Genomic DNA, 15,816 nt, shown 5'->3' on the forward strand with positions numbered 1-15,816 from the left:
CTCAACATGCGGTCACAGTATGCCACAAATCACAAAGCTCTGCATGGCAACAGTTTGCTTTCTACAGGGCAACTGTCTAGCTGAAGGAGATCTCCTACGGAAACAGGGACTTGTGAGACATAAAGTCTATCTGCAATTATCTCTGCAATCTGACATATTCTTATCTGAAATACTGTTATTAGTTTGCAAGGAATACTTCCCCTTCATGGTTACTGCCACAAAACTACAAAAAAAACTACCTCAGGTAAAGACTTGAAGTCAAATGCCAGCCAGCAGGGAACATTTTAGAACTTTTTTCACCCTCCTCCACACTTGTCCAAAGAACTGGCATTAAGCATTACTTACTCTAAGGCTTGCCAAGTAGCGCTCCAGCTTCTTATTAAGTAGAAAGTAGATGGCAAGTGTGTGACTTGCCCTGTTTGAGAGCACAGTGTTGATGACATCGCTGTTCTTGTAGCCGAGCTTCTCGGTCATATGGAGCAGCACACTTTGGCTGAGGTCCTCAAGGTGAATTCTGCACAGAGAGAAAGGCAGAGCACACCATTTGTATCGTCCTCCCAGCAACAGAGCTTTGTCAGCCACAGAGGACATGGCAGAGCATAAAGAAGAGGCCTAAAAGGCTCAGTAACCCAAGTGTGATTCACTCTCTTCTCTTGTGAGCAGGTACGAGAAGGACAGACTATTTAGGAATCACAGGCACTGTGGGAAGCCATGATAGCTGAACAAATGGCACTCTTCCCACCAAGTCAGAGGGACCTCAAAATTCTACCTGACCTGAAATGGCTCCATGACATTCAGGATGCTGCCATTTGTTACCCAACATTTTGACTGGTGACGATCATCTGGCTGGTTTTGAAGGAAAAGAGGTAAAATACAGCTGAGGTAGCTATGTTTTGCTTTCTGAAATGACCTTTTTCTTGTGATCAAACACTACAGCATTCAGCTTCACCCCTTACCTGTTGCATGATGTTCATGCTGTAAGTAGGTAGAGAATTTCATCCCAGAGAGAGAGGACATACTAGGAGGATTATTACAGCAGCTCACAAACTGGTAAATCTATTCCTATGCTTATGTCAGTTGAAAGCACAAATACAACACGTTTATATATGTGCTGTCTTTTAAAGTCTGTAACAGACTCAGCCAAGGCGAGAAATAATGGAGTACAGCAGCTTGTGGAAACAGCAAAGCATCTTCTCAGTCTAAGTTAAAAACAGATTTTCCAAAGAGCTCTGCTCCTATTTAGACCTCTAAATGTGCTGGCCAGCTTCCCAGATGTGCCCGTCAACTCCCATCCATCTCCAAAGAAACACTGGGTTTCGTTTGGTTTCTAAAGGATATTTGTTGCTCCTAAAATCTAGTTAAAGCAACTTAGGGGAGATTAGGTTGTGGGCTTTTTTTGCAACCTGCCTTCCCCCTTCAAAAGGACCATTCTCTACTTTTCCCACTCCTGCCTGGCTGTCCCCCTGTCCTGTGCACCCGCAATGTGACGAATGGCTGTCAACAGTCTGGGTTGACGTAGAGAACTTACACAAGATGTAAAAGTGTCTGGAAAATCTCAACTCTTTTCCTTTACTCAGTATGCTTATTAACATTCGTTCTGCAGCTAAGGAATGCTGGGGGTTTTCTTGAGTTCAAAAGCAAAACTTATCTTGGCCATTGCACACTAAAGCATCTAGACAGCAAAAGAAATTCAAGCAATTTCTACTTCAAGTGCTCACCAAAATGGGACATTTTTGCTTGCCTTTGGGGAATTTCTTTAATAAAAGCAAGCTTATAAAAACCCTGGGAGAATATTCTCGTGAAAATGCAGTTTCTGCCGTTCTTCCGCCTTGCCTCCATGCTCTCCCTTTTCCTACCAAGTTCTTGTCTTGGGAACAACAGGTGGTATGTCCAAAGTAGTGGAAGAGCACTGTAAGAACATAACACAGCTTCTTGCTTGTGTTATAAAAGTAGGATTAAGAGAAGAAGTGATTCCTTGAAAATTCTATAGTACATTTTTTCAGAACTGTTTTGACACATCTTAACCAAACCTGGACACCAACAAAACCTGGAGAAACTTTGTTGAAGCTGACTTTAGTGGCACTTTCTGAGGCATGCTCAAAAGGAGTCTAGCCATGCCTTTAAATACCACAAATTCAAAGAGTATTTTCCCTGTTAGGCTCCAGTAGGACAAATTCTAGCTAAGTTAAGCCTATGGCATAAACTAATTAAAATAAAGAAATACTATCCAGAGAATGAAGTGAATTATCAAATCTGTATGGCTTTTATACTTTAGAGCGTCATATAAAACCTGGGTTTGGATAGAGGAGTACCCACTTTTCTCTTGTTTTCAGTTAAAATCATGACAAAAGCGGTGCTAGGAAAAAGGAATTAAGAAGTAACTGATTTTTTTTTCAAGAGCAAAACATACGTTTCCACACTGAGGATCTCTTTAGAAGTGCTAATAACAGGAAAGTGTTATTGCCATCACCATATACATATATACGCATGAGGAAATATACACCTTCTCTGTAGTTCATTAATGCTTTTTCTTCTGTTCTTTCATTTGATTTACTTGACTTTAGGAGGGAATTATTAATGAGCACTCCATAAATAAAGAGCATTGCACAGCTATTCCATCTAATAGAGGCCAGCCTCTTCTATAAAGTACCCACCTAACTGCACCAATAAGCAGGCTCTAGAAGGTATACTGCCACCACAATCTGACTAAAGCCAGACAACTGCAAGCTAAGAACTCAAAACTAGAGGAAAGAAAACATACCTGCAAGAACTTTGGAAGCACATTAAAGCCATATTTCTCTCTTTTTCCCTCTTTTCTGCAGATAAGACTCACACAGCAAAAAAATTACCCATAGAGCTCTCAATTACGCTTACATTCACTTAACAGATGCCACCTTTAGTAGACTGATTAGACTCATTATGACAGTGATTTCATTAGCTTAATGACTCATTCAGTTTACACTTGTTTTCCCTTTCTTTACCATACAATGTCCATATGTACTACAGCACAGCCCAATGCACCATGGAAACTCAGATTTCCTTTTGTTGCATATAGCATGCTTTGCAAATTAACTCAATCGCCCTTAAATTTGGGGCAGTAACATTGAGATAATCGGTCTGCCTGCTTTCATTCTTTTTCCTTGCAAAACAATTGTTTGTAGGGGCCATCTTTATATTCTGTCCATGTAGGTCTGGGGATTGCAGGCAGCTGGCCTCACATTTGCCTTCCCTGTTTCAGTGGATGGCTCTGGTGATGCCTCTAGGCATCCAAGCTGCTCAACATCTACCCAACCCTATTTTGAGAGTGGGAGATACGTTATTCTCCTCAGGTCAAAGAAAGGCATAGCCACCATGATTCTCCATGATGCAATACTCAAAGTTAAAACACTGCCCCTGGAAGGGAAATGCCTGCTGCTAAATTAGGGCACCTCTGTTACCTGTCAGTGCAGAGGGAAAAAGGGAGGTGACTCCGGAAGGAGCCAGGACCATGTGGGCTGTGACCTATAAGCCAGTCAACAGCAATATCAAAGGGAAAAGTCTCAAAAAAATTCTAAAGGCTGTCCTGAGATTCAGGGCTCAACGTGATTTCCTGTGCTCAAGTCCAAGCATAATCAAGTAGTGGCAGGACTCATCACTTGCTTCAGCAGCAAGAAGGGTGCTGAAGGTGCCTCTCAACCTGACAGGAATTGGACTCATGGCTCTGAAACACACTCTCTTCATCTTACTAGCAGTGGAGCAGAGGAGAAAACAGATGGGAGACACCAGCAAAGCTGTGACCTGGGCTGAATACTGAAGGTTGACTGTATACATGGCTTGAGCATGCCTATGGGACCAAGTCGTTCAGGGCACTGACACAAAGACATGGCCTGGCTGGTGAACACCAAATACTTTTTTGGTGGAGGACATTGGCTCAGGCAATCAGGCAAAAGTAAGTTGTCATGCCCCCAAGCACACACTACATCTGATATCAGAGTAAACTACAGAGGTCATTCTTCACTTAGGGACTCTCCTCTTAGCAAGCTAGGACTGAAATTTTGGGGTACTATCAAATTTTAAGCACCAAGATTAGCTTTAAGCTGCTGTCTTTGCCCCAGTGTTACTTAGGCTCTTGGCCTGCAAGCTAGTAACTCATACAGTGAATCCTCCGAAGGTATTAGACAAGATTGTGTATGAGACACAGCTGGAGGGCTTTGATACAGGAAGGAGGTTTTATCTGATCAAATACAGACATATGTTTCTAAGTGAGTTGCCTGAGGCTCCATTTACAGTCACAAGAGAAGAACTCGGATCTCCTGGGCACAAAGTCATCCTATTGCAAAATCAAAAAGAAGTCAGATGAATAATTCCATAGAAAGTGCCCTTATTTCTCTCCATTGACTGTAACAAGAACCCAGGCTGGCTGGCTCTTGTGTCAACTCTACACTTTAGATGTTTAAAGTCAAGCAAGATTACTTCTAATCAAAGTGGACCACAAGTATCTTTCTTTTCTTTTTCCCTAGATAGATATTTGACTGGCCGTGAGATTTGTTATGTTTGCATTTAGTCTTGCATTCAGCACTGCACAGATATTCAAGATCAATAATCAACAAAGCAAGATTATTTAATTCTGACTTTTCTTATCACAGTTTGCATATTTACCTAATCCACATATCCTCACGTACGTATCACAAACAAGCATAGCCTATAGTGGAAAAGTAGCTTGGCTTTTACTGACAAACAAGAAGAAAATCAGAACTGATGATTTACCTGTCACTTATATCCGTTCCAAGGTCTGGAGCCAATTAATAATATGATCTGCACCTCAGACCACCCTGCAAATAATGCATCATATGCCAGCTTCTAATGCAAGGTATTAGTTTTGACCATTTTTAAGCACCATATACTCAATGGCCAATCTCAACAACTTTTAGGATGGAGTCCCACAAGCAATCCCCAAAAATGCAGCAGGATGCCATCACACAAGGAATGAAAATACAATGCCACAGTCATTTATGTTTTAATGTATATACTCTGTAGCAGGCTTTCTCCACTATTTTGCCTAGTACCTGTTTGGATATGTGACATTAGGCGGTGCTCTCCCAGGGTAATTCTCATTAAGCCATCGATTTGCAAGCGCCTGCTGGATGTTGGGTCTCTTTGCAGGGTCTGGCTCTAGTAGAGATCGTAGGAAGTTTATGGCGGCTGTGAAGAAATCAAGAAAAACAACAGTTATGTCATATGCTTTACGACTTAACACGGTAGTTGAGTTATTACAGGTGTGTATCCTGACCAAGAATATACTAAAAAGGAAAGTTCTCCTTATGGTATGCTTTAATGTACTTGAGAAAAAGGAAAACCTGATAAGGGATTAGTAAGTAAAATAAACAATGATTTATAGTCACAATGATTTATAGAGGCATAATGGAGAGGAGAAAAAGCACCTTTTGTTCCAGAGCTTGTTTGAAATTTCAGAGCAGGTTAGCCAAAACTTAATTTTTGTATGAGGACAAGAGGCTGGAGTTAGGTCAGGGCAAATCACTCAGTCTGTGTTTAAAGCAGAAGGAGATGGACTGGAGGTGAGTGGAGAGAAGGGATGCAGAGCTGGCAGGAAAGACACAGAGAACTGGGCTCCCTTTGACATTATAAGGCCAAATTCTCTCCTGGCTTCCATCCAAGCTACAATCAGTTGCAGGAGGTTTCAGCCAAATTAAGAGAGTACAGTAAAATTAACGGGCTTCATTCTGTTTTCAGATACTGAACTTTCATCTTTCAGTGACATTCAACCATCCCTTGGGAATTTCTTGCAAAAACCCTCAAAAGTACTTTTCTGTACAAAAGTACTTTTTTGATATTTTTAAATCATGTGCTTCTTATAGAGTTAGGAGCAATGAAATAAAGTAATTTGCATAAAGACTCAAAAGAAGTGCATATCTGAACTGAAAATACTCTGTTTTAACAAGGTCTGGTCTTTATTCCTCAAATTATCAAGGCCAGATTCAGTTTATCAGCTCCAAGACAGCAAAGCGTCAACTACATCCTCTACAAGTCCCTGCATGAAAGATAAAGAAACCTAATTCAGGAGAAAACCAAGACTGGAATGATCTTGTAGAGGAGAGAAGTCAAGTGAGATGATGCCAAGTGAGTCCCAAATGAAGTCAACAGCAAGCAAGATGCAGAAGTGATTATTGCAGCACAGTTTTCTCAAGGTCAGGACAGGACCTTGGGGCTTTTTTCCACATTATTCCACAGCAGAGCTGTGGTTCCCCTCCTACGCTCTCCTGAGCGTGTTGTGTCTACTTGCCTCCTTACTAGTGCAGCGGCAGCACAGGACCACTGTGGCACAGGATGGTGTGCTCTGGGATGTGTCTTCTAGGTAAGCTGCAGTACAGCCTCGCCTACACAGCTACTTCAGCTCAGCACAGACAAACCAAGCCCCTTAAGGGCTTCTGTTACTAAGCAGATCAACAAGCCAACTGGACATGCTAATACCTCAGTGCTAGAAAAACGTGAAATTATTAGCCATTCTTCCCATTCCACTTTACAGACATTCGGTCACACCACCACAGCACGCTCACATGGCACCATGCCACCCCCTACTCTGAAGCAGAGCAGCCACAATGTGTCTTCTCCACCAGCAGTAGAACAAAACCATTGTGAATCCCTGTTCCCATATGCAATTTAAGGATAACACACCTGCTGGTAGGGCCACAACGTTCTCACCAGAAAAGGGCACCAACGTTTACCTAAGCAGAGCACCTCTACCCTTCACAGGTTCTCCTCTAGGAGACTGCTGCCCTCCTCTGTGTTTGCCTGACTGTCCTCCTCAGCATTTTTATCTCCCCACTTCCACCCGCATCACCCCTCACCCACAGTACGTGACAGGGTAGCTGGGCTGAAGCACCACAGCAGGGCGTCAGAGAAGGAAGGGGAAGTTCTGCCTCAAATAAATCAGGGTTAGACCCAACAGGTCTCCTAACAGCTCAGGTAACCTCGGTGTTCAACATCCTGCAAAGATGAAGTATCAGCTGGAGAGGGCTCTGAGAGGCTATCGATTTCAACACAGAAGTTTGCATGTGGAAGCGACACTGTTACAATTATGTATTTACTGGTTCAGTTAGGCATCAGCTGGGTTTTTTTCTAAGCTTTCTCGTCTTAAATAATTGATTTACGTGAGATACTTTGCTTAAATCATGCCTACCATTTTTTGGTATTTTCCTACAACAGCAATATTGTGGAAGCAGGAGAAAAAGCCTGTATCTATGCTCACAAAACTGGTGGAAGTGGATAACGTCTGCTCTCTGTGTGCCCCCCCGTCATGCCTCTTGGGCACAGAACCCCCCATTATGGCAAACAACAAACCACTTGTTCTTCCATTTTATCTTCTCTCTCTCCAACACCCCTCCATCTCTCTGTTAGAAATTACATGTAGTGATTGAGAGCAAAATAAATGACCTTCCCCCAAACCATCACTCTCCCCCTCCATCACCACCACCTCAGTCCCCAAATCAGTGACTATTGCCTTAAAAAGTCTAATTTTTTTTAGCCAAATTAAGAGAGTACAGTAAAATTAATGGGCTTCATTCTGTTTTCAGATACTGAACTTTCAACTTCCAGTGATATTCAACCACCCTCTCTGCAAAAGGCAGACTATTTAAGTGAGGCTTGTGAAGCGGCACAGAGAACACAGATCCAGACTAGGAGAAATTAATTCTGGGGAGAAGATTCCCCTGAGAAGGGTCCCCAGCCAGGTGAACCTGCGTGATGCAGACAAGATGAGTAACAGCACTTTTGCTGACTTGAGCTGTCAGATGGTATGAGGAGGAGAGAAGGCTTTTCTAGTTAGCCTTGTGGCTGCAGGACAGCAAAATTAATCCCCTGGGAAGCAAACACGAAGCTGCTCAATCAATCGTTGGACCCACTGTGCCTGAAACCATTTTCCTGCTGCACCAAGCAGGCTGGTGAACAAAGGGCGCTGTGAACCACTCTGCCAAGGCCTCATTATGTGAGGCCTTGTTTACGACGAGGTTGAGGACAACACTAATCTAATTAGCCGGTGACCTGTACCCACTGGAATTTTGTTCCCATGGTGTAATTTTGGGGCAAACTTTGCTCTTTTGATAAATGTGAGACCAGCATCATGAGAAATTGTTTCTCTTGACTTCCCTTGATGTACAGAGCCAAGCAATGACCAGAAAAAGAGCGTGTTTCAATGGGGATTACAAGACCTCCGCTGTCTTCATGCTTCTTGGTATGAACGACACAAATTTAGTGTCTTGCTCTCACTGTGAGGGTGTGCCTGGTTAAAATGAGGTGTACAGGTGTTGCTTAAAGACCAGCTGAGAAAATGCAATGAGGTCATTTCACAAGCCATGAGAGAGCTCCACCTTACAAAATCCTTCCTCCAAACTACAGGCATGGACAGAAGATGGCTTTTCTTCTCATTTCCATGTCATTTCTCTGCTCCAGAAAGAAGAACATGAACACACAGAAGTGGTAAACTGAGGATAAAAAAAGAATGTGTGCAAGGTGAAGAACAACTTCCTGAGCAACTGAACTCTCACCACCTAAAATCAATAATCACATAGCTGTGTTGTTTAAGAAGCTTAATGAAAAACGTTTTCCTAAAGGGAAAATCAATCACTAACTCCAAATTTTCCCTGTTGCTACACAGTTGCTTTGAGTACTTTTGGTCACCCAACATTTTAACTAATACAAATAAAACATACTCTTGCTTAGTGATAGGATTGGCTACTTTTACAATAGGACTGTGTGTTCAGTAACTGAAATTAAATACTGAAAGACAGTGTACCGATTAAGCAAAACAGATTCCTTCAAAAAATCTCTACTCTATACACGAATTTACAGAAAAAGAAAACTCTATTAAAGAAAAGGATACATAAACCTAAGAAGGTAATGAACCGAGCAATTCACAGAGCAGAGGAGCAGGGTTTCTACCTACTGAACCAAAGCCTAACCGTGGCAAGAACAAATGTCATCTTAAATCACAGTTTGCCATGTCAGTGAACACACAAGGCCGTTGACAGATCATGAACTAACGTGCACCTTTGTTCACAGTGAGTAAAGGTTAACACGTTTAAATCCATTCCATTAATTCACCATCATCTCTGAAAGCTGAAGCTGCTCTAGTTCTTACAGGATAAACAAAACACCATTTTCACTGGAAACCATGGTGTCAGTGAGCTACAAATGCTACAGACATGAATTTGCGACAAAATTTGACCTCCATTATAAAATGGTACAATGAATGAAACAGTAAAATGAAATGTGTCAAAAGTAATGTTATCTTTTTTGCTATCCAAGTTCTGGTGTCGTACAGGACTTCCGTGGGTGATTCAGCCCATGAGTTGTCCCAGTGAGGTCAGTGAAACCTCCCACTTAAAGATGACTGAAAGAAAATGATGGCAGGTGAAACTGTCCATTGGTTTAAAGAAACTACACAGCCATCATACAATTGCTCTTTCTTGGTAAAGACTTACTCTAGGAAGTAAGTTAGGTAACTTTTTTGCCAGACTTTGAAAATGTTTACTGACATGCAAGTCCCTGAATTCAAGAGTAACTTTGCAATCGATGCAGGAATTGGCACCTAGATCAGTGCAGCACAAAGCAGTCAGTATAATCTTTCTTTCAATTTACCCAGTGAGGCTTCGGAGCACATGCTAGAACATTACAATACCCATTTTGTGCAACTGAATCCTAACAGGAAGTCTCCAGAATGGACTAAATACATCAAACAGACAGCACGGCTTGCAGCATCCCAGCTCACTTGTAAACCTACCACTTTACATCATGCCAGCAGCATGAGCTGCTGGCAGGAAAAGCGTACTTCATCCAGATGCATCCAGATAGACAATCTGCGTGCGAAAACCCTTAGCTACCTACTTCTGTACGCAGGTAAATCTACACTTGGAGAATTCATCTTTGACACAACCTCCAAGGACTTTCTCTTATCCCTCATGACAGTAGCCACCATCCTTAGTGTACAGAGTGAAAATACATGCTCTGTTCTATTTTCTCTATTTGCAATCTTCTAATTTTATGGAATGTCCCTTGTAACTAGTCTGCCAGATAAGGAGAACAGAAGCTCTCCATGAACAAAAAATGTAGCATACAAAAATAAAACCCAACTACAAAACAGAGTTTGCTCCAAATGCTCATAACAGTCTTGCTATAAGCCGAAAAATTATTCTGTTGCCTAGTGACATGGCTTTGAGGCAGGAATTAATATTTCTAATACTAATACAATTAACAATTTTGCATTTTGTGAACACACAAAGGTTATCACAGGTCACTGTCCCAAAATAACCCCCTGTGCACATGTCATAACAAATGTTGAGTGTTAAATAATTTTGTTTCCTAGATACTAGGTAACAAAATTCTTTAACAGTGAGGTAAGTAGAGATAGCTTATCATTCAACCCTAGTCATGATAATGCCCAGTAATTTTTATTGCAAAGTAACATGTTCATGTATCCATATCCTAGGCTAATATTTTCTGAATGCACAGAACCTACCACCTACTCTACAAAATCAATTTCATAGATTTTCACAGATTTATTCCTCTCATATTCAGCACAACTTGGTGCTTCCCGAGATTACTTAAAGAAGTCAAAGCAAAAGAAGTTATACAACAGCAACTCCTGCAGATCTTTTGGAGGTTGAAATGAAAAAAAAAAAAAAAAAAGTATTTTTCACTATCAGTGTGCCATGCCGACAGCATGACTCACAATCTAGAATTCAATGCAACTGGATCTGAACAGGTCCCTGCACATCCCCTTGATTACCTGTAGAGAGTTGGGTTGGAAAAGGGTTCATTTCTTTGTCCACCATTTTCTGGTATAAAGCTCTCAGGCTGAATGGCTCCACGGTAAAAGGTAATGTTCCAGTCAACATTGCATACATGTTTACCCCACTAAAAGAAAACACAGAGGAAAAACCAAAATTATCAGGAATAAATGAAAACTTAGGCTTAGGTTTTAATGACTGTATTCAATCTTTAATGTCTGACAGCTATTAAAAAAGAGGAAAAAAAAGCTCTCTTTTCTGTTGCACACAATGATTTGGGCAAGAATTCCCAGAGGTTTGCGCATGGAAGGTCACACAATGTGTAGGACATAAGCTGGGAGCTGCAGAACTGAGACAGCTCTTAAGCAACTCCCCTGCTAAATGCCATGTCACAATTAAGTGTCTCCTCAGGCTGCATAAACACACTGCTTTTGGAGGCCTTGTCCCAGTGCTGCCCTGGGTGTGGAATGACTGCCCACACCAACAGGGACTTTTCAAGTCCTCCTTTAGCACCCAAAGGGAACCTCCGCAGCCTTCGGTGCAGCCAAACATCAGGTGTGAACAATACATTACTCAGAACAAAAAAAACTTACTGCTTATTTACATCCAGCAAAGTTAGTGATGAAAAGAGGGTTAGGCACTCTTGTTCTTTTTCCTCTTAGAAGGGCTTTTAATTTAATTTGAGTGGTATTCCTCCCTTTTGGGAACTCGTTTCCCCGAGTCTGCTGAACGTATGTGAATAGAAAGAAACTAAACTGGTGTGCTTATCCTGAACTGTGACAGTAACCATTTGTTCAGCTATGAGAAAGGGTAAGAGTTAATCGTAGTTTTTTTTCTTTTGATTAAAGAAACCAGCAGGACATTATTACTGGAGAAGTTTAAAAGGTTTACATAAATGACTGTGCTGTTTGCCTGCGTTCCTCAGGGCTGGTACTCTCTCCCTTGATGTGGATGGATAGCCCACTGCTGGAGTGAAAAATTCAGTAGCCATACAATCTTTTAGCTGTGGGTCCCTTCGGAAGACAGACTGCAAATTAGGCTTCAGCAGGGGAAGCCCTAAAGAGCCTTGAAGCGTAACAGAGGACTCATAAGGTCAAACTGATAGGTGAGTTTGACCCAGGTCCTAGTCCAATACATAAACTCTGGTCAATCTTTCTTAGTAGTAGTGCTTATACGTTTCTTCACATTTTCCAAGCATTCCAAGCATTCCATACTTCAATTTCTAACTTCTGTTATTTCATTGAAATTTATATAAATATTGCTATCCCAACTTGGTGAGGGAAAATCTATCAATACTAAGGGAAAAGCTAAAACCCAATTAATTTCTGCAAATTCCTTTCCAGGACTGACAGAGATAACTGACACCATGTCCATGGTCAACAGGAGGGTAGTGGCACAGTCTGAAGTAGTACTGCAGACAAATTCATTTACTTGAAAACATCTCTGTAGCCTCCTCTACCTCTGGCAATGGGAACTTCTGCCTGTTCTTTCGCCTGAACACTAGTAAGCTCACAAAGGCTCACAAGTTTTCTGGCCGTTTTTGTTTCCCCTTTAACAACCGTGCTTTCAAAGCGATGACCTGACTTGGTATCACACTTCCTGCCAGATGAGTGCAGACAGTGCACAGAGTCCATGTGAATGCCTGAGGATTCTTTGACGGAAACTTAAAACACTGTTGGTCACAGCCATGTCTTCTACTGTGTCTGAAAACCATTGATCAGTAGTTGTGCTTTACTGCAATTTCTCTATGCTATATGTTCCAACAATCTATATGCAGGTACATAAACGAGGTAATTCAGAACAAAATATCAGTGCAATTTAGTTCAGAGAGTCATGCTAATTAAACAGATTTTCTTGCTCAGAGTAGCCAAATACATGAATAATGTTTCTCGTTTAAGGAATGGGTAACAATGACGGTAATAATGATTGTAAAATAGAGAAATAACTCACATGGACCAAACATCTATTTTGGGCCCGTATTTTTTCCTTGCCAGAAGTTCAGGGGCTGCATATGCTGGGCTCCCACACTGGGTGCTGAATGGATCAGAATAACCCAAGATGCCTGCACAGTTGCTCAATCCAAAGTCTGTGAAAGACACAGAGACAGAGTTATGAAAGAGACAGACAGAGTAAAACATCACTTGAACACTAGGGGGGAAAAAAAAACCCACGTTTTTTTTTCCCCAAAGCTAAGCAGTGAACTGCCTAAGAAAAATAATCACCCACATGCAAAAACATCCTATTATTTGTTTCTCTGAAGGGCTAAATAACCAGAGATTTCCACAAACAATAAAGAAGCTTTAGAACATGGACAAGTATCAATTTCATACCAAAGAAACTACTTTTCACTGGGAACTGGATGGCAACAAGCACCGCTGAGCTTGTCTCAGGCACTACATGACGTGCATGGGGCAGAAAACTACCTCAGGCTATCATAGATTCCATACTGCTGCAGTATGTTACTTAGAGGTCAAGTTTAAGTGGGATTTCAACATTTTCCTCTAGATTGTGTAAATGAGCCATCAGCTGTAAGGCGGGCAGGGGGTGTTGCTTTCTGGGACGACTACAGCAATGCACAAATGCACAGGGTTGCAGAGTCAGCATTTCAGCTCTGCAATAATACAGGGAGATGGTGGAGCAAGGAAGGGAATGTGTCAACTTGGCTTCCCCTCACCAATTTCTGTCTTGAATTACTGTATTTCTGGCCCCTGGGTGCATCTGATGCTCTTTTGCTGGCAATAGTAACACGGCACTGCCAAAGGCTGGCACCACGAGTGGAATAGAGACCAGAGGCAGCCTCTCTGCACCAAACAAGGCTGCAGTTTCCCAAGTGCTCGCAGTCAACCCAATCCCAAACTCCACTGGCACCGAGAAGGGTGTTCCATCTCCCTCATCTGCTCCAGTGATGGTGTGGCTGCAGGCTGAGCTGGGTTTAGGAATGGATCTTAAATCACTAAGCAAGGAAAGAACGGCAGAGTTGCACCAGTGGCAGAAGCAGCTGGGGGCAGAGTGCAAGTTCACCCTGTCTCGGGGTGGGAGAAAGCAATTATGAAACCACAGACTGAGAGACGATATGGGAAGGCGCAGAGAGGTTGCAGAGGGTCTTAAAAGTGAAGTCAGACAACTTGACGTAATAAAGGTGAAAAGGCAAGACAAGCTTGCAAAGAAGAGGATGACACAGGCAAAGCTGACAGGCTGGAAGAACAGCCTTTGCTGCAGGGCCACATATCACGGAGCAGAGGATCTAGAGAGGCCACAATCAAAAATGTTCACATGTATTTATAACTTGTTATTGATGACAGCTGGAACAAGAAAAATACTGCTATTAAGAACACTGACATCTGTTTTGTTCCTTTCTTTTTCTGATCCAGTCTTCTCATAATTTCCCAGAATCCATGTGTGTTTAAAATGAAAATTGCCTTAAACATAAACAAGGCAGTCAGGAGAAGACGACTGCTGAATCCTCTTCCTATAGATTACTGTCTTGCATCCATGTGCCTCGTAAAAACAGCAGCTTTCTGAGTGTGCTACCCACCTGCCTGGGTGGGCTAAAAGCCTCACATCTTGCAGGCCAAATATAGCAGGCAACATTTGAGCCCAGAGTTGACTTTCCTTCCACACAGTCATTAACTTGGGTCTGTCTCCTTTATCTGCATACTTATTTGCATAAGACGTTAAGTAATACCCTGTCCTTTAGCTAAATTTGGCTGAAATCAGACAAGAGTTCCTCAAGTATTAGAAGTGCGCTGACAGGGTGGTCACATAAGCCTTGTTCCTTTACAAAACCAGAAGGAAAAAGTAATAATGCTTACAAAAAAAAATACAATTGCAAAGATTGCCATGTGATCTGGAGTGCCCGGCTGGCTGCACAACATCTTCCACTTGACTGGCTGCATCTCTGAGAGTGAGACAAGCACCAGAGACAAGAATCACTGTATTTAACATCCGAAGAGGCTCAAAGGGGTTTTGCTGGAGAGCAATCTCAAAACTGAAGGGAGGATCAAAACAATTTCCTTTCCTTTGATGGAAACCAATTGTCTCTGGACATTACTTAATCATCTCTGCTAGATATGTATTCTCCCTGGGACTTAAACAAGTACTTCCAGGGACCCATTTACTTAATTAACATATTTATTAGCTATGACCAGAGATGAGTTATGTCAACTGTAAAATACTTCTACAAATAATATCTCCGCACAGTATTATTCATGGTCTTTACCCTACCCACCCCGAAATTACTTGACTGTAATATAACGTTTTACAAGGTATATAAGGACTATGTTCTGACATGGCATAAATCAGAATCCCTTTATTATTATTAATGGAGGTATAGTCTTGCTGAGGTTTTCAATAGCTTATTTGATTAAACTATAAACATTTAATTCACTTTTTTCAGCTCACTTATTTAATTTAGGCTGGTATACTCTGTCTTGTGTCTGTTGAAAAGCAGAACGCGTGCAAATGCACTCATTTTAGGGACAGAGATTTTACTGCAAAACAAATGGGAATATTGTTATTAAAACTGTGGTAATACGTCATGATCACAGTGGGATTTTTATTAAGGATGCACTGCTGATCCTGATAAGAATTTCACTGCCATTCCTGCCTGTGTCTTGGGCTTCCTTTCAATAAGCTGAGCTAATTACAGAATTTAGATCAAAGGCCACACTTGGTTTTCCAAAGTAAATATTATGACATGGAAATTCCACCACCCCCACTGTTCATAGTATCGAAGTATCGCATTACACTACTACTCTAACGCCTCCAGGAAATCAACAGTAAGCTATGGATATATGGCTATCTCTAAAACTGTGACACAATTGCATTAGAGTTATTTAATAACAGAAGCCTTAGCGCCATGCTCGTAGACCAGTTTGACCAGCAGAGCTCCACAGAGCTCAGCAGAGCTGCATGTTGATAGGATACGTTGGGAGCAGTAGGTCTTTAAGTCAAGGACTTCACATGGCCTGTGAGGGGCTCTTCAACAAACCTTTATCAGACAACTACCACCACGGGCTGCTAGATGAAGAGAATT

General features: G+C 41.8%; 1 protein-coding gene across 2 annotated transcripts in view; it reads right to left on the bottom strand.

Moving 5' to 3' along the window:
* HUNK (hormonally up-regulated Neu-associated kinase) overlaps window positions 1-15,816 on the bottom strand; it is a 59,093-nt gene that overhangs the window by 11,595 nt on the left and 31,682 nt on the right. For both annotated transcript variants that reach the window (XM_054055250.1, XM_054055241.1), the window contains exons 4-7: window positions 12,732-12,867; window positions 10,781-10,908; window positions 5,046-5,181; window positions 346-514 (exon numbers count right to left, since the gene is read on the bottom strand). In XM_054055250.1, coding sequence (XP_053911225.1) covers window positions 346-514; window positions 5,046-5,181; window positions 10,781-10,908; window positions 12,732-12,867 — 569 coding nt within the window. The remainder of the gene's footprint in view (window positions 1-345; window positions 515-5,045; window positions 5,182-10,780; window positions 10,909-12,731; window positions 12,868-15,816) is intronic.

Source organism: Cuculus canorus, chromosome 1 (assembly GCF_017976375.1).
Source record: "Cuculus canorus isolate bCucCan1 chromosome 1, bCucCan1.pri, whole genome shotgun sequence".
NCBI classification, from domain to species: Eukaryota; Metazoa; Chordata; class Aves; order Cuculiformes; family Cuculidae; genus Cuculus; species Cuculus canorus.